Source organism: Chenopodium quinoa, unplaced genomic scaffold, assembly GCF_001683475.1.
Source record: "Chenopodium quinoa cultivar QQ74 unplaced genomic scaffold, ASM168347v1, whole genome shotgun sequence".
Lineage (NCBI taxonomy): Eukaryota > Viridiplantae > Streptophyta > Magnoliopsida > Caryophyllales > Amaranthaceae > Chenopodium > Chenopodium quinoa.
In genome coordinates, this window is record NW_018742493.1 from 434,715 (window position 1) to 462,419 (window position 27,705).

General features: G+C 34.1%; 4 protein-coding genes and 1 pseudogene across 5 annotated transcripts; 3 read left to right on the plus strand and 2 right to left on the minus strand.

Annotated features, from left to right (window-relative positions):
* The first annotated feature begins 147 nt into the window (after nucleotides 1–147).
* On the plus strand, nucleotides 148–3,433 carry LOC110719864 (annotated as a pseudogene).
* Nucleotides 3,434–3,779: 346 nt separating this feature from the next.
* Nucleotides 3,780–7,784, plus strand: LOC110719866 (fructan 6-exohydrolase-like). Its single transcript, XM_021898848.1, has 7 exons — nucleotides 3,780–4,376; nucleotides 4,541–4,549; nucleotides 5,328–6,196; nucleotides 6,293–6,451; nucleotides 6,771–7,009; nucleotides 7,211–7,301; nucleotides 7,399–7,784. The coding sequence occupies exons 1-7, from the start codon at nucleotides 4,370–4,372 to the stop codon at nucleotides 7,627–7,629; spliced, it is 1,605 nt and encodes a 534-aa protein (XP_021754540.1). The 5' UTR covers nucleotides 3,780–4,369; the 3' UTR covers nucleotides 7,630–7,784.
* A 6,997-nt stretch (nucleotides 7,785–14,781) lies between these two features.
* Nucleotides 14,782–15,650, plus strand: LOC110719867 (cell wall / vacuolar inhibitor of fructosidase 1-like). Its single transcript, XM_021898849.1, has one exon. The coding sequence runs from the start codon at nucleotides 14,891–14,893 to the stop codon at nucleotides 15,422–15,424; it is 534 nt and encodes a 177-aa protein (XP_021754541.1). The 5' UTR covers nucleotides 14,782–14,890; the 3' UTR covers nucleotides 15,425–15,650.
* A 1,263-nt stretch (nucleotides 15,651–16,913) lies between these two features.
* LOC110719869 (nucleosome assembly protein 1;4-like) lies at nucleotides 16,914–21,064 on the minus strand. 2 transcript variants are annotated; one of them, XM_021898850.1, is made up of 12 exons: nucleotides 20,789–21,062; nucleotides 20,662–20,705; nucleotides 20,391–20,486; nucleotides 19,005–19,097; nucleotides 18,700–18,787; nucleotides 18,541–18,602; nucleotides 18,244–18,428; nucleotides 17,991–18,168; nucleotides 17,865–17,908; nucleotides 17,544–17,754; nucleotides 17,405–17,422; nucleotides 16,914–17,319 (listed from the first exon to the last, which is right to left on the minus strand). In XM_021898850.1, exons 1-12 carry the CDS (start codon nucleotides 20,874–20,876, stop codon nucleotides 17,254–17,256), a joined length of 1,173 nt encoding a protein of 390 aa, XP_021754542.1. In that variant the 5' UTR covers nucleotides 20,877–21,062; the 3' UTR covers nucleotides 16,914–17,253. The 2 variants fall into 2 exon arrangements, with proteins under 2 accessions (XP_021754542.1, XP_021754543.1); XM_021898851.1 differs by lacking the exon at nucleotides 17,405–17,422 and having other exon boundaries at nucleotides 20,789–21,064.
* Nucleotides 21,065–22,224: 1,160 nt separating this feature from the next.
* LOC110719870 (glyoxylate/succinic semialdehyde reductase 2, chloroplastic-like) lies at nucleotides 22,225–27,485 on the minus strand. Its single transcript, XM_021898852.1, has 12 exons — nucleotides 27,193–27,485; nucleotides 26,626–26,704; nucleotides 25,546–25,611; nucleotides 25,308–25,383; nucleotides 25,171–25,226; nucleotides 24,388–24,472; nucleotides 24,130–24,190; nucleotides 23,949–24,001; nucleotides 23,801–23,871; nucleotides 23,630–23,702; nucleotides 22,700–22,804; nucleotides 22,225–22,605 (listed from the first exon to the last, which is right to left on the minus strand). Exons 1-12 carry the CDS (start codon nucleotides 27,398–27,400, stop codon nucleotides 22,447–22,449), a joined length of 1,092 nt encoding a protein of 363 aa, XP_021754544.1. The 5' UTR covers nucleotides 27,401–27,485; the 3' UTR covers nucleotides 22,225–22,446.
* Between the last annotated feature and the right edge of the window lie 220 nt (nucleotides 27,486–27,705).

Genomic DNA, 27,705 nt, shown 5'->3' on the forward strand with positions numbered 1-27,705 from the left:
AGTATTGCTCTTGTGGTATTAAGCCATGGAATGATCATCATAGCAGAACATCAAGAGGTCCAAATTCATGAAACATTTTTTTTTTTTTTTTTTGTATTATTATATGACTTGATTGTGAATAAGTGTATTATTATTGATGATCAACAGGTTAATTATGATACTAATGATCCACATAGGACTGCTTATCACTTTCAACCACCTCAAATTGGATGAATGGTATATTTGCTAATTTTTTTTTTTTTAATATAGCTATTATCTTAGCTTTTTATCATTTTTCTTAAGTTATTTGATTTACTTTTTATGTCAACTTTTGATGTATGTGCTGCTGAAATATGTGGTGGAAATGGTGCTGAAAATCGGATGTGGATTTGGGTTGATTTTGTACAGATCCCAATGGTTAGTTTTCTTAACTATCTCTTTTCGCCATTTTTGGTCTGTTTTATTTTTTTTCTTCGTGATTCTCTTTATTACACTAAATTAGACGAACATTTATAATTTGTCATAGGACCCATGGTTTACAAGGGAATATATCACTTATTTTACCAGTATAATCCCAATGGTGCATTTTGGCAACCTGATATAGTATGGGCACACTCTACATCTACCGATTTAATCAATTGGACGCCACAACCAATTGCCCTTTTGCCATCGGAACCTTACGATATCAACGGTTGTTGGTCAGGGTCTACTACTATACTTCCTGGAGATATACCAGCAATTTTATACACAGGATTTAGCAACCAAAAATATGAAGTTCAAAATCTAGCCTTACCTAAAAATTTATCTGATCCTTACCTTAAGGAATGGGTTAAGGTACCCCCAAATCCACTAATGGTTGTCACACCTAATAACAACAACAGCTTCAATGCTTCATCTATTAGAGATCCAACCACGGCGTGGCGATTACCGGATGGTAAATGGAGATTGATCATTGGAACTCATCAAGGAAAGCGTGGAATGGCGGTTCTTTACACTAACAAGGACTTTGCAACTTGGAACTATGTTGGACGTTTTTTTCATTCAGCTGAAGATAACGGAATGTGGGAATGCCCTGATTTTTTCCCTGTTTATGTTGAAAAGTCATTAGGTGCTGATATATCTGTTATTGGTAAGGATGTCAAGCATGTCTTCAAAGTAAGTTTATTTGATACTCAATATGAGTACTATACTATTGGAACGTATGACATTGATAAGGATATTTACGTGCCTAATGAGGGATCAATTGAAAGTGATCTAGGTTTGAGGTATGATTATGGTAAATTTTACGCGTCAAAGTCTTTCTTTGATAGTATGACTGATCGTAGGATAGTATTCGGATGGGTTAATGAATCTTTAACGCAAACATAATTCATGAAAAAGGGATGGTTCGGAATACAGGTAATTTAATTGTCACAATACAAACCATTTTTGAGTGTATCTATAGATTTAATTAAATGTGCATGAATTTGATTAGTGAAATCTTGTTCTGGTATATAAGTCAATTCCAAGAACAATTGTGCTGGACCACTCTGGGAAGCAATTGGTACAATGGCCAGTCAAAGAGGTTGAAAGGCTACGAGAAAATAATCATGTGGAATGGCTAGTTCAAGTAATCAAAGAAGGATTACTTATTGAAATATCTGACATCACAAGTTTTCAGGTTAATTCGCGCCTTACTTTTTACATTGTGCTATATAGAAAAGTACAACATAAGTCTAAGGATCTTGCTACCAAGATCAACTTACACTTGAATCGACATAATATTTGGTAATCAAGCGCTTATAATAGTATTATGGTAATGAGAATGAATTTGTATATACAAACTATTAACTTAGTGTAAAAATAGTACTCCGTATATTCATTCCAATAATAATGCTAAAAACGTTACAACAAAGGCCTTGTATATATAAAGCACAAAATTACCACCTAATCCACTATATACATACCTAACCTCTGTCCCAACTCCCAAGCTCATTTTCATGCCAATAAGGCAATAAGTGCACTAATTAGAAGCAAATAATCAAATTTTCTTTTATTTTGTTGTTATTATATTGTTGAAGGCGGATGTAGAAATTTCATTCAAAGTACCAGATTTAACTTACGTTGAGGAATTAGACCCAACATGGACCAACCCACAAATATTGTGCAGCCAAAAGGGTACATCCGTTGAAGGAAGACTTGGGCCATTTGGGCTGCTAACACTAGCTTCTATTGGCTTAGAAGAATACACTGCGATCTTCTTCAGAATTTTCAAAGGCCCAAATAAATATGTTGTCTTAATGTGCAGCGATCCAAGCATGTTAGTATTTTTTCACCATGTCTACAAATCTACAATCTTGTAAGGAGTTTATATTTAAATTTTAGGTCCTTTGAAGCACTAGGTTATGTACCACTTTTTCCATTCCAAATTTAATAGTCACATATATTAATGGTTTTACAGGTCTACTTTGAACCCAACAACCGATAAACTAAGTTTCGGGACTTTTGTGGATGTGGATCCTATTAATGAAGATCTTTCTTTAAGGACTTTGGTGAGTTTAAACTTACCTTTAGAAATTAATTTATTTATTTTTTTAACACATTTAAAATTTTGGTAATTGATTTTTTTTTCTAATTTGGCCGTAGATTGATCATTCTGTTGTGGAGAGCTTTGGGGCCAATGGAAAAAGTTGCATCACAACAAGAATTTATCCCACGTTGGCAATTAATGACAAAACAAAGTTGTATGCCTTCAATTATGGAGCAGTGGATGTTAATATTACTAAATTAAATGCTTGGAGTATGAAGAAGGCCCAAATCAATCTCTCCAAGAATTTGGCATATCACAACAATGAGGAGCATAAAGATGAGTTATGAATTTTATGATAGATGATAGGTTCACTATTTTATTTTATGAATCTTATTAATATAGATCTATAGTGGAGGAGCAACTGTTTGGTGATTTTTATTTAGATTTTTTTTAAAAAAAATTATTAGAGAAAAACATGCTAGTGTTGATATGATTATAGATGGGAAAATTGAAATTGGAAAAGCTTAATATTTTTATATTATACATATGATATATAATCCAATCAAGACGACACAAACTTGAAGTGTCACAATTGTACTCCAACCTAGAAAAAATGTCTAAGAAAAGTATTACGAATTCGGAATTACACAATGACTGTAGTGAAGTATATGCATATAATAAAGGATTAAAAGTTACCAAATATTGAACTCGTATATCATTATCATTCAAAAATCCACAAATCGCCAATTGTCATGGTGGATTGGCAACAACTGAGGTTCTCTAGAAGAACTAAAACAAATCTTGATGGGATGTTATCTTAATCCACAACCTCCAATCAAAACTATATTGAGTTCAATATTAGTAATTCAAGTTACATATGGTTAATCAAAATATTCCAAAATGGCCAAAATAAGCCTGTTTTACTAATTTAGGTATACAACCCAATTTAGGCCCTGTTCACTTCACCTTATAAAAGTAATATTCGGCAAAATTAATTTTAGTTCAGTAAAAATAAGTTCAGTTCAGTAACTATAAAGAAGAAATATAATAGAGAATCAGTAAAAATAATTTCAATTCAGTAAAAATAATTTCAGTTCAATAAAATTAATTTCAGTTCAGCAAAAATAATTTCAGTTTAGTAAAAATAATTTCAGTTCAGCAAAAATAAGGTGAAATAAACAGGGCCTTAATTTAGTTTTTTCTATTTCTACGGATAAAAATATCAATTATAAGTATAACTTTTATCGATTAGCTTATATGTTGTTCAAAATACAAAATATACAGTAAAGTCCGTAATGTATGTATACGTATATCAGACAATAGACCCAAGTTGTCTTAGAAAAACCAATTTCAAAAACTGAAACATGTAAGATAATGAAACTTTAGAAAGATCCCATCTTGCGGAGCACGATGGATGTTTATTAGAATGTACAACTAAGAAGTGCAGATGATATGAAAAGGACAATTGCAAAATCTTATTATAACTATAATAATCAGACTGCTTCTTTAAGTCAAAATTATTATATACTTTGTATATCATATGTTAAGTAAATGATTACTAATAATAATAGTTTTATAATATACATCCAATACATAAATCGAACCCAACAACACTTAGCTACTAATTATTCATCAAATCTTAATCAAAAATTCTTCTCACTAAAAATAATGGTTATTCCTAATCCTAACAATGGAAGTCGTTGGTTTTTGCTGAGTATTTATCTGGTGCTACTCAGCCATGGGTTGAACACCATAGCAGAAGATCAGACGGTCCATAATAATCATGATGATATACTTATTGTTGATGATCAAATGATTAATCATCGTGAAAATGATGATCCATAAAGAACTGCTTATCACTTTCAGCCACCTCAATTTTGGATGAATGGTATGCTACTTTTCTCTCTCTGGTTAACTCTTAATTCTTCTCTAATATATTTGATTAAGTTTATCAACTGCTAATGGTTGTGTTTTTTGTTGTTGTTGTTGTTGTTGGAATATTCTGGAATTGATGCTGAAATTGGATGTGATTTTCGGCTGGAATTATTGCAGATCCTAATGGTCAGCTCTTAATCACTTTTTTCCCTTTTTAATTTGTTTACTACTTGGATTAATATACAATTTTAAGGTCATAATAATACTCCATCGCGCATTCGCACTTTACTTTTTGCATCTTGCTGTATTATTCCTATTTTTAATGGTCAAGTGTACGTACTACTTACTACTTAGTATAGATGATTATTGATTATAGATTAGTTTGTGCCTTATTTCATAAAGGAACTTTTATTTGGTGCTTAAAAAGGTCCTCTGTAGCTCATTGGCTTCCATAACTGCGAACTTTCTATCCGTTAATTTTATTAGATGGAAGAACCATTTTACTAAAATGGTTACACTTTTATTTTTTAAGAAATGCGATCTCTAATAATTTGCTATCTTTGACTATTAATATATTTAATTACGTGTTAGTATAAGATATTTAAAGATGAAAATTGGACGCGGCAAATCAGACATGATCAAACACGGTAAAACCTTTATGTATGTATTAGTAGGCAATATTCGGTCAAAGTATAACCATTTTAGTGAGCCAGAGAGAGTAGCACTTAGGCTCCCCTTGTCTCTTGGAGGTCGGAGGGGAGGGGACGTAGAAGGGAGTTGCTCTAACACAATCTCAAGTCTCAACATGTAGCTTAGCACACCATAGGGAATAGCTAGCGCAGCGCGGTTACCAATGAGGCTTGCTTAAGGCTTGTAAATGGACCTGTATAGTTCAAAGGAAGGGATTTGTTACATTTAACAGTATTGCAAATAAAACCTTAATTCTTTTTTGTTTGTGTTATAGGCCCCATGATCTACAATGGAATATATCACTTCTTTTACCAATACTATCCCAATGATGCTGTTTGGCACACTCAAATTGTATGGGGACATTCTACATCAACCGATTTAATCAACTGGACACACCAACCAATTGTCCTTATTCCATCCGAATCATACGACATCAATGGATGTTGGTCGGGTTCTGCTACCATACTCCCCGGAAATAAGCCTGCCATCTTATACACTGGTATCGACAGTCAAGAGTACCAAGTCCAAAACATGGCCTTACCCAAAAATTTGTCTGACCCTTACCTTAAGGAATGGGTTAAGGTACCTCAAAATCCCTTAATGGTTGGTACACCCTCTAATGACAACATCAATGCTTCTGAATTTAGAGATCCGTCTACTGCGTGGCAACTACCGGATGGTAAATGGAGAGTTATCGTTGGTACACAACATTATAAGCGCGGATTAGCAGTTATATTTACGAGTGACGACTTCATTACTTGGAGCAACACCGAACATCCTCTTCATTCAGCTGAAGGTACCGGGATTTGGGAGTGCCCTGATTTTTTCCCTGTTTATGTTGGAAAGTCACTAGGTGCTGATACATCTGTTATTGGTAAGGATGTTAAGCATGTCCTTAAAGTAAGCTTGTGGGAAACTCAATACGAGTACTACACTATTGGAACGTATGACATTGATAAGGATATCTATATACCGGATGAGGGATCAATTGAAAGTGATCTCGGTTTGAGGTATGATTATGGTAAATTTTACGCATCAAAGTCATTCTTTGACGATGTAACTAATCGTAGAATATTATGGGGGTGGGTTAATGAATCTTCAACCCAAACAGATGATATCAAAAAGGGTTGGTCCGGACTTCAGGTAACTAACTAATCAACCATTCCTAAGCCCCATTTTTTTTTTATGTACATGTAATTAATTAGCAATATCTTGTACTTGTGTCATTGTGTGTATTAGGCAATTCCGAGAACAATTGTGCTTGATAAATCTGGCAAACAATTAGTGCAATGGCCACTCAAAGAAGTTGAAAGTTTACGAGAAAATCCAGTACAATTGATTTCTCAAGTAATTGGTGGTGGATCGCTCATTGAAGTATCTGGAGTCACGGCCTCTCAGGTGCGCTCTCCTTATTGGCCTTACTAATTTTCTATGTTGTATCATACTCCGTATATGATTAACCTTGAGACATCTCTTCATGTATGCCAATTTATGTTAGTCGACCTTAATCAATGTAGGACTAAACCTTTCTTGCTATTGATTTATTGACACATTATATTGCATTACAACAATTTCTAAACTAGTATAGTGAATGGATTAAAACTTTAATGAACTAATTATGAGGAACAAAAGCTAATCTTATTTTATTTTTCTAATAGCTTATAACATTTTTTTTTTCTTTCTTTTTTTTTTTTTTTTTTTTTTTTTTTGGCTAAAGGCGGATGTGGAAGTTTCGCTCAAAGTACCAAAATTAAAGAATGTTGAGGAATTGGACCCAACATGGACCAACCCACAAATATTGTGCAGCAGGAAAGGGGCATCCATTGATGGAAAACTTGGGCCATTTGGACTCCTAACACTTGCTTCGATGGGCCTTGAAGAGTACACTGCGGTCTTCTTCAGAATTTTCAAAAGCTCAAGCAAATATGTGGTCTTAATGTGCAGTGACCAAAGCAGGTTAGTAGTTCAATACAGAAATTGTATTAATCATGAATCATTTTTAAATCAGAAAACACGTCAATTTTTATGTAGACATCCTAAAATAGTAAATGCGCATATCGGATGGAAACACAGTAACAAACTAATACAAATTATGACTTATTTGTTGGCTGAAGTTCCAAATTTGTTCTTCTGATTATATCCTTGTTGTTTGCACAGGTCTTCTCTAAATCCAACTACTGATAAACTAAGTTTCGGAACATTTGTGGATGTTGATCCTGTCAATGATGAGCTATCATTGAGGATTTTGGTGAGTTACAACAATTTTTTTAAAACCATATATATTCCCACATACATTAAAATTTTACAAAAGTATAGCTAAACCTTTTTTTAATTCTTTGGGACAGATTGATCATTCCATAGTGGAGAGTTTTGGTGCAAATGGAAACAGTTGCATTACTGCAAGAGTTTATCCAACACTAGCAACTAACGACAAAGCAAAATTGTATGTGTTCAATAATGGAACCGTAGATGTTAAGATCACTAAATTGAGTGCTTGGAGTATGAAGAAGGCTCAATTCAATCTCCCAACAATTATGGCTTCTCACACCAACAAGGTGGATAAAGAAGAGTTATAACAATCATAGATTTATATGATTTCAACTTATATGATGATATTCTATATATTTAAGGCGAGTTTTACACCACCTAAATATATTGTTCAACTTTTAAATGTAACTCTAATTTATACTATATGAATTATATAAGTTGAGAATCTATTTGATATAGTAAACTAGTAGTCATTTATACATGTTTGTCATTATATATACAATTTTTTTTTTTTTTTTTGAAAATGGATTCAATTAAATCATAACCGTTACCTCAAATTTGGTTAAAAGGTTTGGTTAGGTAATGGTTACCTTGTGTTTGATTAGATAATGGTTTTCACCTATTTGTTACCTCTCTAAAATCCAGGGTAACAATTAATCTTACCCTCCTCAAACAAAAAATAAAAGAAGGATTTAAGTAATTCTTTTCTATGGATAAACAAAATAAATAAATAAAAAGTAAGAGCTAATTGTTTCTATTTCCACTCTTTTTTGTTTCTTTTACATTTCATTTTCAATATTTATACAAAACTGCTTAATAGTGTTTACGAAGTCGAAGTATACTAAGAATGAACGCATGAATTCTATCGGCTATCTACGCTACTCATTCATATGCGTCACGGAAGAGTTTCGCTAATTGATGCAAAAGCAATTAAGCTATTTACGAGATATTGATGTGAATCGAGTCCCCTTTCATATAACTATTTTTATTGCTATATTTAGGTACTCTCTTGGCTTTACAAGGTACCAAGTCACTAGCCCTCATAGTAGCGTAAATTCCCGCTCCAAGAAGTACTTGAAAAGTATCATAATTCTCCCTATACACAATCTTGAAAGGTCCTTCCTCTAAAGGTTCATTCTTACCTCTAGAATTATTAAAGATTTTTTGAGCATTTAAAGATAAGAAAACATAGTCACCAATCTCAAAAGGATGTTGGTTTCTCAATGACAACATATTAGCCCTTCTTTCCTTTTTGTCGAGTTTAGGCATAATCAACAACTCTCTAGCAGGAGCTTGAATAGGTGGCGCCTTAGGGGGTAAAGGATGTAATTGGACTCTCTTGTCCCCAACCTTCACTAAATAAACATTTTTAACACCATTAAATAACACCCCTCGGTCATATTGACAAGGACGACCCAAAAGTATAGAACAAGCAGTCATAGGTAAAATATCACACCACACACTATCAGAATATGAACCCATGGAAAAGTTCACCAAAGCTTGCCTTTTAACTTGTAGTCCATCTCCTTCATGTAACCAATTAAGCTTGTACGGAGTAGGATGGTCCCTGGTAGAAAGATTCATAGTCTCAACCAACTTAGTAGATGCAACATTGGTGCACGATCCCGTATCTATGATCAACGAGCAACTCCTATCACCTACTTTGCATATAGTATGGAACAAATTTTCCCTTTGCTCATGTGTAGTAGAAGGAACAAAATCAGCATGCAAAACTCTCCTTAAGATACCGATATGGTGATGTTCAGGTTTAGGAGTAATCTTTTCTTGACCCTCAAACTCTTCAAAATCAAACTCTTCCTCTGTATTGAGCAAACATGTACTCTCCTTCTCTTTCTCTTCTTGGTCAAGATAAGCCAACAACATTCTATGTTCCTTCTTGGATACAGTCACTTTGTTGCCACAATCTCTAGCAATGTGTCCCACGCCTTGACACTTAAAACAAACTTTTTTCGCCAATGCAGCTTGTTTGGGAGTAACGACGATCATCTTCTCTTCACTGTTCGAAGTGTTAGAGTTAGGAGCACTGTTGTGGTTCGAACCCTCCCCATTAAAGAATGACTTCCTTTCCTTGAAATAAGAAGTTTTCTTTTCTTTCTCCCGTTTCTCAAATCTCTCTGTCAACCTTAGACATCATCAAAGAACACATAATTTGATGTTTCCACCTTGTGAGAAATCGAAGGTGTCAACTCTTTTATGTATCGTTCGATCTTCATCTCCTCTTTTTCCTACAAATCACAAAGCATGCACAATTTCTCAAACTCTTTAGTGTATTCGGCAACACTAAGACTCTATTGTTAAAGATGATTCAACTTCAAGAATTGATCTTGGATAAATTCCCGTGGTAGGAAACGTTTCCTTAATTGTCTCTTCAACTCATTCCAAGTATTAATTCATGGCTCATCTTCTCTCAGTCTCTTGGCACGTAGATTCTCAAACCATAAAGAAGCATATCTCGTCAATTTTAGGTTTGCAACCTTGTAGGCTTTTTGCTCATCAAGACCTTTGTAGTCAAAGACCTTTTCCACCTGACGAACCCAATCTAAAAAGTCTTCATCATCCCCATCACCTGTAAATTCCGGAAGTTCCAACAACTTCAAATCACAATCATTACAAATTGGAAAATTTCTCATAATTCCCCTAGGTTGTTCGTTGTTGATTATTCATCCTTCCCCAACCACTTGAGTTGATAAAGTTTCGACCCTTTGATTGGTTTGAGCAATTTCTTGTGTACTCTTCTCAATTTTTTCATTCATTCGTTCAAGACTCGCATTTAAATTTCTCATCATATCAACAAGTATAGTATCAAGATCCTCCTTTGTCAAAGTACTCATAATATCGAAATAATTTTCAGCAAATTATTCTTCCGTATTAAAAGACAAGAACCTCAAATTAATCCAACAAAGCCTTTATAATAATTTGGACAAGGTATAACAACTCTCGCGCAACACTCTAATTTTGTAATAGCAGGCGATTTTTTTTTTTTTTTTAATATTCTTCAATACTAAAATTAATTTGTGTTTATCCGTGAACCGAAATATGAATGCACAAAAGTATTAGTTGCACTATCTCTACCCACTTGATGATTTGCAGCAAGTAAATCAAGAAATCAATATGCACCAAGAGACAAATTCACCGACTAAAACTCTAGAATGACGTACCTCTTGATACTACGTAATACTTACTTCCAGATTCAAAGACGAATTACACTACCCGAATATAATTGCAAATCACCCGTAATTCTTGAAAAGCAGCCAAAATTTGTTCTAATTACCAAGATCGTGAGTTGCGAGTGCTCACAAATCTGGCTCTGGTACCAATTTAATGCGTATTTTTAACAGTTTATATTTAATGGAAGGATTTGAGTGATTTTAATGGTGGAAATTTGAAAGATAATCTTAAAAGGAAACGACTTCTAAATTTGATCTTAGGAGCAACGATCCTAAAACCCTAGTTAACAACTAGTTCGAACCTTAACAAAGTTTTGTTCGAGTTAAAACTCAATAATCTGATTTTTATTTCATAAACGTCCTACTATAATTGTTGACATGTATCAAATATATATAGGAAAAATAAATCTAACCTACTTGCCCTACGAGCAAACTAAATAAAAAACCCTAATAATTAATTAATGAATCAAGAGAGCCCACTAATTAATTAACACAACTTTGAAAGGCCAAGACCCCATAACTAGTACTAAAAAATAATAAAAACATTATTAAAAACTCATTTATAAAACCCCTATTTTAAGAGTAAGGTAAAATCAAAAGAGTACCTTAATAAAACAATAAAAATAGTTATAAGAAAGGGAACTTGATTAACATCAGATATTTTCTTCTGTTTCTTTCTAACAAAGTATTTTTAGCTCCTTTATTAAAGCTAAAATACCACTTTACTTTCACCTTTTAGCCAATCCAATATATTGTTGCCACGAACAAAGTTATGGAATGGCCCTACTTTTACTTTCTTGAGACTCTTCACCCATATTGTTGATTGATGCTAGGAGGAAGTTTCCTAGATTTAGAAACCTATCGACAATCAAAGAATCAAATGAATGCCAGATTTTATGATAAAATCACACATCGTCTAATATTGTTTATGTCTATAATTTTTACTTTTAAGTTTGTATCATATTAATAGCTTTAAGAGATGAGGATTACATATAAAATTTTCTATTTTTTAAGAGTGATTTAAAATATTGTAATATTATACGGAATATTAAGAAATGAAGTGAATACATGCTCAGCAATGATTTACGTGGAGGGCTCCGCACGGCATTGGCGGACCTGCCCTTGTGCATGGTGAGCCAAATGACTCACCAGAGCCCAAACAAAATTTCTAAGTTTTTTTTTTAAAAAAAAAAAAAAAATTATTTTCTTTGGTTGATTTTGTTGTTGTTTGTTTGGTAAACTTTGAACCTTTTGTTAATGTTGTTGGGTTTTTGATAAAATTTAAACCTTTTTGACCATGTGAATTGTAATCAGTGTTTATTTAGGGTGTTTATTGATGTTAATTATGTCTGTCAAATTGTCAATACACCATTGACTTTGGTAGATTTATATGGGGTTTTGCATATGTGCTGATTTGATTGGCGATTCGGACGATTGCTTATGATATAGTCGACCCACCCTAATGATATAGTCAATTATGTCTGTCAAATTGTGAATACACCCTAATGCTTGTACAGATTTTAATCTTGTCAATTATTAGAGAGCTAAGCTTGTCATGTTGTCAAATTTTTTTTTTACATATTTGGTTATCGATTGTGACTCATCAGTCGGAAATTCCTGGGTCCGCCACTGCCGCACGGCTATCCTCTTGTTAGAACTAAGCTAGGAAGGAAGAATCTGCATGATTAAACTAAATTAGACTATGTGTTTATACAAGGCAATTAATAGAAGCCTCTAGAATTTGGATATGGTAGGGCCTTATACTCGTTAACATTTTTTTTTAAAAGTATGCGCATATCCAGCCACCAGTGTCCAATAGTGAGTAACACTAATGAGTAGATTTGGAAGTGTACTTATAATTAAAGTTTCTTTGTTCTCTTTATAATACTTCCAACATTAGTTTTCACATTATTCATAGCACAACTTTAAAAGATTAATGTCTTAAGATACGAATTGACATGTATATCGGTCAAAATGTTAAGATTATTACAAAACAGGGAGAGTAACTATTAAATATACTAAGTATCAAATCCCAAACATGAGTACGTCAATTGAGGATCATTCCATAATCCCTACATACGTACGTTCGTTAATATCACAAAATGACTACAATATTTGAAAAGAAAAAGAAATGGCAATTTCAATTTTTGTTGCTTTTGGAAAGTTTCGAGGATATGCATGTCAGCAAGTGTGTACACCACAACAATTGTGATAGACTGATAGATACACATGCAAGTCCTGTAACTATTACTGTCAAAAATCAAACCGAACTGGTTAAACCGAATCGATTCAAACCGATCCGAATGAGAACCGAACCGATTAAAAACCGATTTTATGAAATCGAAAACCAACCCGAACCGCATTTTAATAAACCCGAAACTGAACCGATGCGAGTAATGTTAAACCGTTTAAGAACCGAACCAAATCTAAACCGAAATGAAAGGAAACCGAACCGGAAATGAACCGAACCGTTTCTAACCCGAAGCCGTTTGAACTGGCATAAAAACCGTTTACACCGAACCGTTAACAAACTGCAAACCGTTTGCACCGAACCGTTTATAAACCGAACCGCTTATAAACCGAACTATTTATGAACCGAATCGCTTATAAATCGAACCGTTTACAAACCACTTACAACAACTCATCAAATCATGATTATGACACTATTAACTAAATGATCAAATAAGAAGCAGATAATAATCTGATGGTAAAACAATAATACATTAATGCACTAAACTTTTATAATCTACTTCATAATAAACTAGTAAGATCAGTATGGCTAAACTTGAAACATAACATGATATGTATTTATAAAATTAATGAGAATTTGCATACAATATGAGGTGATGAAGTCTCGGCTTGATATAAAACTTGTTAACCAGCAAAAGGTTAGAAAGTAGTATAAAATTTCAAACCAAAACTGTTTAATTGCTCGAATCCAAACGACTCGATAAAAACCGATTATTTGAAATCAAAAATAGACCCGAACCGTAATTTAGTAAACCTGAAATAACACCGATCCAAATAATGTTTAATTGTAGAAGAATTGAACCCGTTAACGAACCGAACAAGTTATAAACCGAACTAAAATAAAACTGAACCAAAAAAAAAACCGAACCATTTTTAACCCGAAACTGTTTGAATCGGGATAAAAACCGTTTATACTGAATCGTTAACAAACCGCAACCCGTCTGCACCGAACCGTTTACTACCCGGACTATTTACAACCCGGACCGTTTACAAACCGAACCAAATTTGAACCGGGATAAAAACCGTTTACACCGAACCGTTAACAAACCGCAACCCGTCTGCACCAAACCGTTTACTACCCGGATCGTTTACAACCCGAACCGAATTTAAACCGTTCAATAATAAACCGAAATCGAATTGAACCGATAATTATTTAAACCGAACTGAAATCGACCCGTAAGACATTTGAACCGATTTCAAACCGACCCGATTTCAAACCGAACCGAATTCAAACCGAACCGAAACCGAACTGAAATTACTACCTATAACAGTTTCTGCCGTACTTTCAAGTTTCAATCACCAATGAAGATTTCACGTGAATTGGTTGTGAGGTTACTTGCACATTCACACTTGAAAGTCTCCCCTCAAAACGACCAAGTTCAACAGCATTAATTCATTCACACAAGTTTCAAAAAATCTAACTACATTGCAAATTTGTCAATCGACAAAATCTAAGTTGACATGATTTTTCTCTATTTTCTTTTATTAGAAGACTCAATTGTCACATTTGCTAAAAAAAATTTGACCAATGAATCCAACTAGTAATACTTCCTATAATCCTGTTACATATATATTTTGACTATATGTTAGCTCGTGAAAGTTTTAAATATACCCTACACACATAACTTCGCAAGAGCATAAATGCATAATATAAAATTTGAGTTTGTAATCAAGAGAAACATTACGATAAAAATATCGGAATATAAAATAAAGGATAATAGTCATACATATACTTCGTATTTCTTTATACGGATATTATTTTAAAGTTATTTTCAACATATATGTGAATGCGTTTTGAATATGCATATCGACTATTCACTTATTATTAAAGCAAAAGTCATTAAAGTTTTGATTTTCCTCATAAACTTACACTTAAGATAATGCGCATTTGATGCTTAGCTAGTTGCCCACAGGAATATAAATCTAATCTTAATAGAAGAGACGCAACATTTTCAAAGAGTGGTACCCCACCATATTTGTAAGCATCACAAACCAACTATCCCTCTATAAAAAGGGACGAAACCACATAACGTTTTTGTCCCAATAATTATTGCACCAAAACAAACAAACTTGTTTCTCAAACTTACCATAAACCATACCTCAAATCATAGAGCTTCTAAAACTAATTAACATGAAAATTTTAAGCAACCCTTTAATTTTTTTTCTCCTCTTCATCACCCTTGCCCATGCATACTCCCACCATAAGACTACCAATGACCTTGTGACCACTACATGCAAGCAAACACCCGACCCGGTACTATGTGAAGCCGAACTCCGGTCTGACCCACGGAGCTCCAAGGCTGCTGACACTCAAGGCCTGATCCTGATCATGATAGACGATGTTAAAACCCGGTTTTCGGACTCGCTTCAATATGTTGAAGAGTTGGCCCGGAAGACCCATGACCCGGATACCATCCGGGCTTTAAAGCAGTGTATCCGGCTTTACCGGGTTGTGCTGGATACAAGTATAGATTTAGCAGTTAGAGCAGTGAAGCAAGGGGATCCAAAGTTTGGAGAACAAGCCATGGTGGATGCAGGTAATGAGGCCGAGGCGTGCCGGATGGCGTTCCCGGAGGATAAGGTTCCGGGTCCAATTCCGGGTCAGACACGAATGCTTCATGGTGTATCTAATGTGGCTGCTTCTATGATTAAGGATTTGGAGTGAACTTTTTGTGACTTGTGTGGTAAATACTAAGAGTATTTGTTAAGTCCTTCAACATACTTCCTAGCAAATAAATGTCTCACAACTCACAAGCCGTGTCTAATCTCTTTTTTTTTTCGTCTGATTCGGAAAGCGTTGTACAAAGAACAACATTATCCAAGTTACAAAATTAAGAAAATGGCATTCTAGTTAGAGACAACTTATAATAAAAACTGCAAATCTTGTATGAGTTGTGTCGCATTCATATATGTGATCCTAAGTCACAAGAAGTAACCTTTGCAGAGTTACAACTTAGTTAATCATCAAGGACATTGGGAAATGCTTAACAAGTAAGCATTAATATGAGTAACTAAAAGCCAGAAAATGATTATATCTCATCTCATCTCATGCATATCTAGTGCGTAGGGGTGCTAATTGAGTCGAGCAGCTTGCGAGCAACTCGAACTCGACTCGGTTAGCGGTTGGTCAAAACTCGACTCGAAATGTTAACAAGCACAAGTTGAGCAAGTTTTAACTCAACTCGATAAGCTCGTGAGCAACTCAATAATATATTTTATTAATATAGAATTTACAAACAAAGTTACCATGTTTAAACAAATTATACACTTGAGGAACAACAAATTAGACACTTAATAAGTGTTAATTTATATCATCAAAAAAGAAAGAGTAAATTTTTAATAATAAATATATAGAAAAAGAAAACAGTATAAAGTGAAAAAAAAATAAAAATAAAGACATATAATTATAAAAGGGCCAAAACTTTAACGAGCAGATTGCGAGCTACTCGACTCGAAACTTTAACGAGCACGAGTCGAGCAAATTTTATTAGCTCAAAACTTTAGCGAGCACAAGTTGAACACATATAATATAAAAAGCTTTCAAGTCAAGTCGAGCACCCCTCAGCTCGTGATCGACTCGCTTGATAAGCACCCCTGCTAGTGCACAACTTCATCTTTAAGTCTTTGTCCTGTACTTTCCGCTATATAGATTACCATTTGAAACTAAAATTACGTCCCTGTGGCTTGATACTTGTACACAGTTTGACAATATTGTTACTAGGCAAAAAGATATTGCATTTATTTATGGATAGCTGAAACTTTTGATTAATCTACTACTTTTTCATCCCATTACCAATGGCCAGTACAAAGAGGGGATAATAATCCAATAAACTCGGTAGCTTCGACAGAAATCAAAGACCCTTCTAGAAGTCTCACCCTACCTTCTTTTTTTAATCTCCGTTTATCCGTCTCAATTTCATCTTTACTCAAAAAAAATCGTAATAAAATTGAAAAAAAGGGGATAAAGTGAAAGATTATCACAATTTTTTAATTAAAATACAAGATTTTGAAATTGGGAAGAAAACGAGAAAATAAATGTCTACAGATTTTATAAGAAAATTTTGAAGAATAATGTGAGAATGTCTAGGCATAAGTTAGAATATAACAGTCAATTTTCAAAAAATGGAGAGCATGAACATATATACAAATTCGGATGCAGCAAAAAAATAATTTGTAATCAAACATATGCTTAGTGACAAAACGACCTTAGGCATTAATTCAACAATGGTAAGGCAAATGAAGAGAATAAATATATAAACAACCCATACATTTCAAATCTTCACTTTCAAACCCACAAATCGAACAAAGAACACTCACTACCCAAGCACATTACAGAGCCTCCACATAAGTGAAAGGGAAGACGCAATGAATTAAGTAATTGATAACAGAAGGAATTGCAACTATCAAAACTCCAGGGGTAAACCTCAATGCGATATACCAACATAGACCAGATGCGCAGTAAAGCTTCTGTTTCTTCAGGTAGCACGAGCGCAACTACTGTTGCTTGCATTCAGGAGGACGCTCTCCTGCAGGTAGTCCAGCTTGTGCTCTTCCACCCTTCTGTTGATAACACACAATTCAAATTCACATATATTGTATTGTCAAGAGATCCTCAAGCAACCTAATAATGACCGTTAAAGTTTACCTTAGATCCAGAGGATGTCTGCAAAAGAAAAATAAAAGGCCACATTTAAAATAGAGCTCCCCATCCACTGATTTATATTGTAAGATAGTCGAAAAAAAAGAAAAAGGAGGTAACAAACAGTTACTTGCAGAATCTATACCTTCTTCCTGATCTTAATTTCTTCGTCATCGTCGTCGTCGTCATCATCCTCGTCATCATCATCCTCGTCGTCATCTTCTTCTTCATCATCATCTTCGTCATCATCATCATCATCCCCTTCGTCATCTATATCATCAAACTCATCCCCCTGAACTGCCTCTCCAGTAAACCACGATACAGCATGGGGTATAATTTTGTCTCGGATAGTAGAGCTGCGTCACAAGAAATGTTCAAAGTAAATTAGTTAGCAGGCAGCACAAGACAATGATTTTGATTTTGTACCAAACAAAACCATGTCATCGATCACAATTTGATTACTAACCCAATCTCATAATCTTGTTCCATCATATTCTGAAGTTCCTCCGCCTGTCGGTACATCAAATTGGTAGTTGTAGTTACTTGCTACATGAGCTTTGATTGATAAAAGCACTAGAGAAATCAAACTTACGGCATCATCGTCAAGATCGTCGTCGTCATCAGGAACTTGTGGGGGGTTGAAAAAGTTGAAAAAGCTTTCACAACTCTCAGTCTTAGTAATTGGTTTGGCACTCTTTGATCCCTTTTTAGGCTTCTTCTTCAGAATCTTTTGTGTTAAACATTTTCCTTGGTGCCATTCAATCTCCGTTCTACACAAATGAAATAAAGAGATTATAGTCGAGTGCATGAGAAAATTGATGAATGCAAATCAATCGAGTGCATACCCTATAGCCTTCTCTAAAATAGGCTCATCCTCATCAATCATGTGATAAGTTTTAGTAAGAACAGTATTTTTAAAGTAGGGATTTGTATCAAAAAAGAACTCAAGCTTGAATCCCTTTGGATCATCAATCCTGACCCACTTGATATCTTTGAGATATTTGAGAGCTCCTTCATCCCGCTCTGTAATCTGGAATATAAACTTATGTCACATATCCATTCCAATTCATCAAGAGAGCTAAATTTATCCGCAAAAACAGGGAAAAAAATAAGGGAAAAAAATTGAGAAAAAAACTACTCACCTCTTCAGCCAAAACATCATTGGTCTTCATTGCAGTGAGCCAAAAGTTTGGTACACCTTTGTCTGAGCCAATAAGAGTTTCATTCCATTAACATAAGTCTTTGCAGGATCCTCAACATCACTGCAAATCATAAATAGTGGATAAAGAGTTACTTCTTACCTTCAGGTGCTTCTTCCTCTGCTTGCTCTGTCATGGCTTCATTTGTAACACCTTCAACTTCAACAACTCCATTAACAATATCATATCTCTGTAGTTGAAGACATAAAACCAGAATAAGTGCACTTAACATTGATCAAATGCATATAACAGGTACTGCAGTTCAGTCAATGAAGAAATCAATAAATCAATCAAAGCCTTAATCCCATAAGTGGGGTCAGCTACATGAACCAAAATTGATTATTCCGTATAGTCAAAGAAGAAATAAAGGGATAAAAAATAGTTTCATGACTTCAGTTCAAACATACCTTTGTGTAAAGTGGTTCATAGAGCTTTTGATATTTTGCCTCAAGAGCAGCCCTTTCCTCGAAAAATTTAGACTCAAGCTCATCATGTTGGCCCTGTATGAAAATGGTCAGGACATTTATATTAAACTTTCAACCCAATATGAACAAGCGTATCAGAGAATCACAATTCATAAAAGGAAAAAACCAGAGCCCGCATGCTAAAAGAGAAGGGTGATATGAATGGTAAAGATAAGACACTCGAGCCTTATTGACAGCACAGAGGCCATGAGAGCCAATATTGTGTGTCGTGCAAAATCCACATGTAAAATGCAAACATCAGTTTATTTTTCTTGTATAAACCTCCGATTACTACCAAGTGGCAAATCAATTACAAAAGCTTAATTACTAATATTCCCCTATAACTCATGGAGATAGGGGAGAATTTAAGGCCTTTAATATCTTGATAATTATACGTATAAGATGATTCAAGCATTTTTTAAAACATTCCCATTGATATTTGCAAACCAAATACGGTGGTAATAAACAAATAAAGGACAATGCCATGTACCCACACTCCCAAAATTCTTCCTACTCCCACAAAACAATTCACTCATAAAAAAGCCATAAATGACAACAAAAACATGTATACAACCTAAATTGTGAAGAAAACCCAATTTAAATCATTTATAACACCCTAAAACATCCAAGCCCTTTTTCCCCCTAAAGCAGATTTGGAGAGAAGTATTATAGTCAAAGTGGTCCAATGCAGTAAGTATAATTACAAATATCTCTCTACTACACTTTGCAGTTTCCAATCAGCAACATTAAACTCGTATAGAAACAAAAGACAAGGCAGCAGCTAACATAACAACACCGAGTAAAAATGACATCAATAATCAAAGTGACAACAAATACCAAAACTTTCAATATATATACACAAATTTTCCTAAACATAATAGTCCACACTCACATATTCCCCAATCTCTTCAACGTGTCAACGATTAATAAGTAGTCATTACATTACAACTTGCAATGCCAAAATCGCAATTATTAGGATCACAACAAAAATAATCAAATGGTATCATATTCAAACACATCCACCACATAAGACAAGTCAAAGATATGATTAAACCCTAAACATCATAAAATTGAGAATCAACTGGCAGATAATGCTTACAGAACACTAAAAATCAAAGAATTATCACACAATTCTTCCACAGCTATACTCTTCTCCGGTTATTCAACACTGCAAAATGAGCTTAAAACTAACCTAATCACCGCTATGAATCAAAATGTGAATGTTCAATTAAGAGAAAAACTCGCATTTTCAATTAAAAAATACAATTTCTGAATAACAAATGATGCAAAAAAAAAAAAAAATACACAAATGAGAAGAGGATGAAAAACCTGAATCTCTCGGAGAGCTTCAACACGCTTGCGAACATTTGGTAATAATGAATCAAGTATATCAAAATGTTCTCCTGCCAGATTCTGCAGCTTATTCTACACAAAACCCAACAAAAATTACAAAAAATCAAAACCCTAAACCAAAATTAATCACCCCCATTAGAAATAAAAAAAAAAAAAATAAAAAAAAAAAAAAAAAACAAACCATTTCATAATTACCAACAAATTCAATTCCAGAAAAATGGGATTAAAAAAACCATTGAAAACCCACCTTAAGCGCATTAACAAGACCAGCCCTGTCCTCAGCGCTCAAAGCTATAAACCAACAACAAATTTCAAAAAAAGCGTCAAAATTTAAAAAAAAATCGAAAAAATGGGGAAAAAAATCGAGAAAAAACCTGCGGCAGCGGCGGGGAGATTGACGGCGAGATCAGATAAGTTCATCTGATCATTGTTGGTGTTGTTTTTGTTGTTATTATCGCTCATTTTTGGCCCTGAATTTATCTGGGTTGTTGAAAAAAGATGAAATTTTTAGCAGAGAAGAAAGAAAGATAGTGAAGGAAGGAAGGAGGGAGAGAGTCGGCGGTTTGTAATTCGCAACTTTCTCTGTTTATTTTTTGTTTATTTTAAAAAAAATGAAATGAAATTCTCTCTCCTATTTTGTTTGGTTAAGTCTTGGTACTTAACCTAAACTGCACGACTTTTGTTTACGACTTTCCTGTTTAATACTGCACGCACGGTTGCACGCCACCGTTATTCTGTCCTTCAACTTGGGGGTTTTTTCAAAAATTGAATTTGATACTCGTATATGGTTTTTGGAAATTGATTGATTGATTTGATGGTTTATACCTTACTTTGGTTCCCACCAAATTTTTACCTAATCAGTAAGAGCGTTTTAATTGATTTTTTTTTTTTTAATTGGGTTCATTTATATTATATTTGAATTTGGATGATAATAGACATTTTCAGCAATATATAATTTTAAATTAGGTTATAACTTCAAGTACGTATTAGATTTTGATAAATTCATTTGAATCAAGTTATTTTTAATACGAATGGAATGTGATGCGTTAAATGATATAATATGTCAACAATGGTTCCGCTCCAATCTTTCCTATAAATGATGATGTGTGCAAATGACTTCATTTTTCATATGATTTGACGAACTTTATTTATATTGCAAGGTGGGACACTAATGTTGTTCTGTATTAATTTTTATAAACTATTTCTTACAAAGTATAAATACATATAATTTTAATGGACCTTGATTTGCAATAAATATTATGCTTAGCATTTCATTTACAAAAATATACGGTTAATTGCTCACTTGTGTTGTAGTCCTTGTAGAGTGTCTATGGCACATGTTATTTATTAATGAGGATGAGGAGGCAAATGTGACATGTGAGTGGCTCCCTACACGAACTTTTAAGGAAATAATTAAGCAAGTAGGATTACTATTGAGATAGGAAAATATATTGTGATTATGAGATATTATTGTGAAAAGATATATGTGATATATTGTGAATAGATTTAGGAAGTTAAGATATTTAGGAATATTAGGATAAGATATTCCTATTGTCTATATATATTGTAATGTGACCGAATATTATGAATGGGAAAATATAATAAGAAAATACAAAGAATTATTTTCCCCAATATTTTAACAATTACCCTAAATATTCTCACCTTATTATACATAGGTGCATTCCGATACAATATGCATTCTACATTTAGATGTAAAATGTTGCACTCGAATTTAAAAATGGACACTAGAGCGTTGAGAAAGATTCTAATATCATTCGGATTAAACATAGTCTCCAACTCATCAGCACCATATTTAACTTTTAATTGCCTATTAGAGGTGGAAATTCTGCCCACAAAGTAGATATGCAAAGTGAAGGTTTATCAGGGCTACTCGTGTAACAAGAGACTGAGAAATATTAAGAGAGGGGAGGGCAAAGAAGGAAGGAAAAGAATCGGTTTGATTTGTTTTATTTGGTACACTGCATTCATGCAAAAGTGAGTCAGATTTCTACAGGATTAAACTTGTTGCTGCTTATTCAGTGGTGTTGGATTTCAGAGCTTCAATGACAGCTGAGAAGTCCTGCTCACTTAGACCACGAGATTTGGCAATCTTGTAAAGCTCATTTGTAGCCGCTGCAATTGGTGTTGGTTGAGAAACAGATTCTGCTAATCCAAGAGCAAGCCTTAAATCCTGCCACAAGTGTTGAAATTCAGGTAAATATTTTCAGCAAAGGAAGCTGATGAGTGAAGTTCTGGTAGGAAAAATGGTTTGAATGTTAACTGACCTTCTGCTGATGCTTTAAGGGAAATGCTGTAGGATATTGGGATTGGATCATTGATGGGCCCTTAAGTTTGTACATTGGTGCACTAATTGCACCTTGTGTGATTACCTGCAATCATCACATAATCAAAGATTTTGAAGAATATTATTACCGTCAACTGAGATAAGTTACACAGAATTATACTATAATGTCAAAAATTGTCTTAGAACAGCAATTCCACTTGGACCCCCCATACGCCCTCAACTTGGAATCTCACCAGTCATTAGGTGCTAGCTTCACGCACCTACATTGTTCTATGACATGAAAGGCAAAAGAAAGGCATGCATTCCTTTACTAAGACAAATGATAAAAGAACAGTATCGATGAACTCAAACTTTTCAAAGCAGTCTTAAACATCCTGGGTAGCACATACAACCATAACAACACAACCTGTTTAGGAGGTGCAAATATATGCTAATATGCAACCTTGCTTCTTCTGCTAAACAATCTCAGATTGTAGAGAAATTAAAGAACATATGTAATCGCAGTAGAACACCACGGTAATACATATGCTGATAGGCAACCTTGCTGGTTCTGAATTTGAATCTTGCACTCTATAAGCTCAGGTTTACATTGAATTCAAGCACAAAAGGCAAAATGATATAGAAAGCATTAACAAGAAAATTTTGGGAGATGGCTTGCACTGTGGGCTGTTTCACACCAAAAATAACCAACATTCAAGAGAACAAGTTGTGGTACAGGCTGAAATTTCAGAAACAGAAAAGTATATACTTTGTATACTCTAAATTTTCAAGTTTGTCATAAGTAGGATGTAGATTAAGATTAGGGTTTATATGGAGAAGTCACAGAGCAGAACTACTATCTTCATCCCATACTTAACCATAAGAAAATAGACAATGCGATCAAATTAGCTATATACTTCTATGGATATACCTCAACAAGCACACTTGGATCCAGCCCAACTTTCTCACTAAGCAGCAGTCCTTCAGAAAACGATGCCATCATACTGCAAATTGCAGATGGCCATGAATGTAATATTAGTGAAGATATTATATGATATCCCTTCAAAATGAATAAGCATGCAGGAATTAAAAGTCCCAATACCTTCCCATGATCATGTTCACAACAAGTTTCATTGTGGCTCCATTGCCAATATCTCCAAGATAGAATTTTGACTGAAATGATTCTGCAAGTTAAATGAGGGGCATATAAAAATAATAAAGGGAATCAATACCAAACCAAGATAGTGTACCTTTCCCATGATGTCTAAGAGGGGAGCAACCTTTTCGTATAGAGACTGGTCACCTGTGAATTAGCAATTCCAAGAGTGGTTCAAACAGAAAGTAGGACATTGACAAACATTTACCAGGTAGAATAATACAATAGGTACAATTTGGGAAAGATGACACTAATTCTAGAGATAAGTGAGTGACCTGCTGTAAGAAAAATCAGTTGCCCATCCTCTGCTGGTTTTTTGGACCCAGAAACTGGAGCCTGTTACGAATTGCATAAACTTGAGAATGTTTTTAATGTTAACTTAATACTCTGCATATGTTGCAAGGAACCATTTCGTTCAAACCTTCCACCGCAGTTCCTTTGTTCATTCTGTGTTTTTTTTTTTTTTTTTGGGGGGGGAGGAGGGGGGGGGGGTCCTGATGACTGTTTATAGCATGCGGAGAAGAAAGTAATACCTCCAAGAATGATGCCCCAGTGGCTTTAATACGCTCACTTATAAGTTTAGATGTTCCATCATCAACTGTTGAGATGTCTACATACCTTCATATCTCAATTCAACAAAAGTTGCAAACAGTAATCAGAATTTAATATTGTGGCATACACAGACAATTTTATTAGAAGTATGAATTATTATCTTTTCCCTCCATCATTACGGAAACCCTCGTGTCACCTAAACTACACAATAAGGAATGCAAACATATGTAAAGTCTATTTCAAAGGATCTGCTCATAAGCTAGTTGTTCTGCTCCAAAAAATAAACGGAGTACCATACTAGATATTTAGCGTTTAAAAACCTGTTGAATTAGGAAACATACCAGCAATCGATTCGCTGGTTCACTAAGTACCATATTCATAAAGTGATAAATAAAAGCACCACACACTAAAACAGGTTAAATGTTAATAGGTTCATTACACATTGGTGCTGAAGTTGCAAAAGGTTGAGTTCGCTATATAATAGCAGAAGTTAAAATTTAGACTGACAAAGACACCCGAGTGAATAAAATAAAGCATGCAGTTTAATAAAAACACTTCCACGAGACTACTGAGTCTTGACTTATAGCCTTAGAGTCTAAGCCTGGGTGTAGAAGTGCAAGTATAAGTAGGAAAAAAAAAAAAAAAAAAAAAAAAAAAAAAAAAAAAAAAAAAAAGACAACTACCATCTTACTCTTGTAAAACAGTAGATGAAATAGCATTGATCTATATAACTAAATATCTGACATCAATGCAGAACTCCGTACCCTTTGCCTGGACCCATCCCATTTGCAGCTCCATTCTTCCCACATGCAACATCCACCTAATGCAAAAGGCTTAGATATTGATATCAAGGCGGAAAAACAAAAAAACAAGCAAGAGAACACAAAAGAAACATACGCACTGCACTATCAGGATCAGCAAGCATGGCAAATGTCACATCACAAGATGCAGCTACTTCTTCTGGAGAGGGTTTATACCTGCACCAGTGACAAATTTATTACATGAACATTTCAAGGAAGTTAACTGCTACATGAAACTTATATCAACTAGACCTATGTTCTGCCAGTTTGAAGATTACTTGTATAAGCACGAGGGAATAATTAAGTTACAGTATATGGCATATGCACACAGCAACTTACGTAGCACCTAGGCTGATGAGAGGATCACATTTTCTCTTTGTCCTATTCCAGACAGTCACGTCACATCTACACCGTGAAGATCAGAATGTCACAACAATTGGAAGATAGCATCACTCAGTAGTACATTACAAGTATCCTATAGCTATTTTAATGCTTAAAAACATTTCGAAAATCCAGCAGATTACTCATGGAAGACGAATGCAGATATTATTTTTTTATTTCAATCAGCAAAAGAGCTTTCTTAAAAAAATAGGAATACGACTCTTAAGAAAATTGGCAGCGCATCATGAGCTTTTACAGTAGAAGCCAAAGGAGAGAGTCTGTCTTCCAAACACACGGGGTAATTCCAAACGCAACAACCGAGTGAACGATGTAACTAAGGGCTTAAGTTAATCATTGAACATCTAGCTTTGAGAAAAGAAAAAAAAATCATTTTCATTTCAAAATTAAAATCCATCATGTCGATCTATAAACTAGAGCTCTGTGACAAAATACTTCATTCTACCCTGACAAATTGATATAAGGACTAGTTTGAGGCTCGAGTGATGCTATGGGTTATGTTGAAATACAAAATGAAAAGTTTACCTTGAGTTTAAATAATATCTTGAATCCATTATTACTTTGAGTTCAAATAATGAAATAAACATGGTAAAATTAGTTGAGATAGAAAGAGAGATGCAGTAGTATTCGTTTTAAAATTAAGTAGGGAATTGCATATATTGCTTATAAATTTTTAAAATCCTTAATGAAATGTTACAACTCATGAATGTTAATTAATTAATAAAGTGACATTAATTGTGAAATAGAAATAACAAATACAATACAATAAAAATGAATTTTATCCATGGTAAATCAAAGTGAAATAATTGTCTACTTGATATAATAGTGGTAATGAAAAGTTGGAAATTCCAAGGGATGCAATGGTTGAAATTCAATCCAAATATTAATATGTGGTGTCATGTCATCAAATATGTGACGCTATGTCATAAATTTCATGATGACATAAGAATGAACATGTCGTCAACATGTTAATCCCTTGAGTTTCAATAATATATTATAGATAGCTCATACAATTCTCACCCGGCCTTAATGAGATTTTGGGCCATTGGAGAACCCATGATTCCCAGACCAAGAAACCCAACACGACCTGAAAATTCATCTGCAACAACACACATTGATATTCAGAATTGGCTAAAATTTATAACATCATTATTCGTCAACATAATTGAAAACAATCTATATTGAAATTACTCAGAACCGTCACCTGAACATTCCCCATTGTATCGAAAAATTCCGATTCATTTCAAAATATTCAGAAAGAATTGTCCAATTTCCATTTAATTAACACAATTCCTTATTCTTCTTATCTCATTCTATCATCATGGCATTTGCTCAAGTTTGTTGTATACATCATAACATTTGATAATATAGCAAATTCTTGTAAGTTCTATATTTCTAGGATACTATCTAACATCTTCTACATTAAATTCGGAACACAATTATAAAATAATGATTTCAACCTCATCTAACCATTTAAATACATAATTACATACCAATTAAAAAATGATTAACACAAGAAAGCATTAAAAAAGACCTAGCACAGAAAAAATCAAAACTTTAGAAAAGAATTGATAGAAAAGGAGGTACCTTTGGCAGAAGCATTGATAATCCGAGAAGGAAATTGCCTGGAAGAGAGAGAAAATAGAGGTTTAGAGAAGAGAGGAGAAGTGGGTTTAGGCCTAAATTGTGGGCAAAATGCGGAGGCAGAGTTAAATGCAATAGCCATAGAAGTTGTGGTTGAAGGGCAAATGGAAATGGCAGTTTTAGAAATAAGAGTAGTCATCGCCATTGCCATACTTTTTAAGGTGATTTTGTGGAGTGTACAACTGCTACTGGTATTACTGGATAGAATTTCTTTTATAACCAACTTTCTCTCCCACACCCCTTGTTAATGTAAGAAATTAAAAATGGATTAAGTTTTAAGTGCATTTGTTAAGTTCTAAACCTAGCTCGATCATGTTTCTTTTTTAAAAGGACGGATAGTAAAGATGGTTGTAGGGTGTGCAGTGTGCCTCTTGAATCACGCTGAGATTGCAACTTTGCATGAAGTGAGTTTGAATAGATACGTGTTATGAGCGCACTAGCTACGTATTGTGTTGA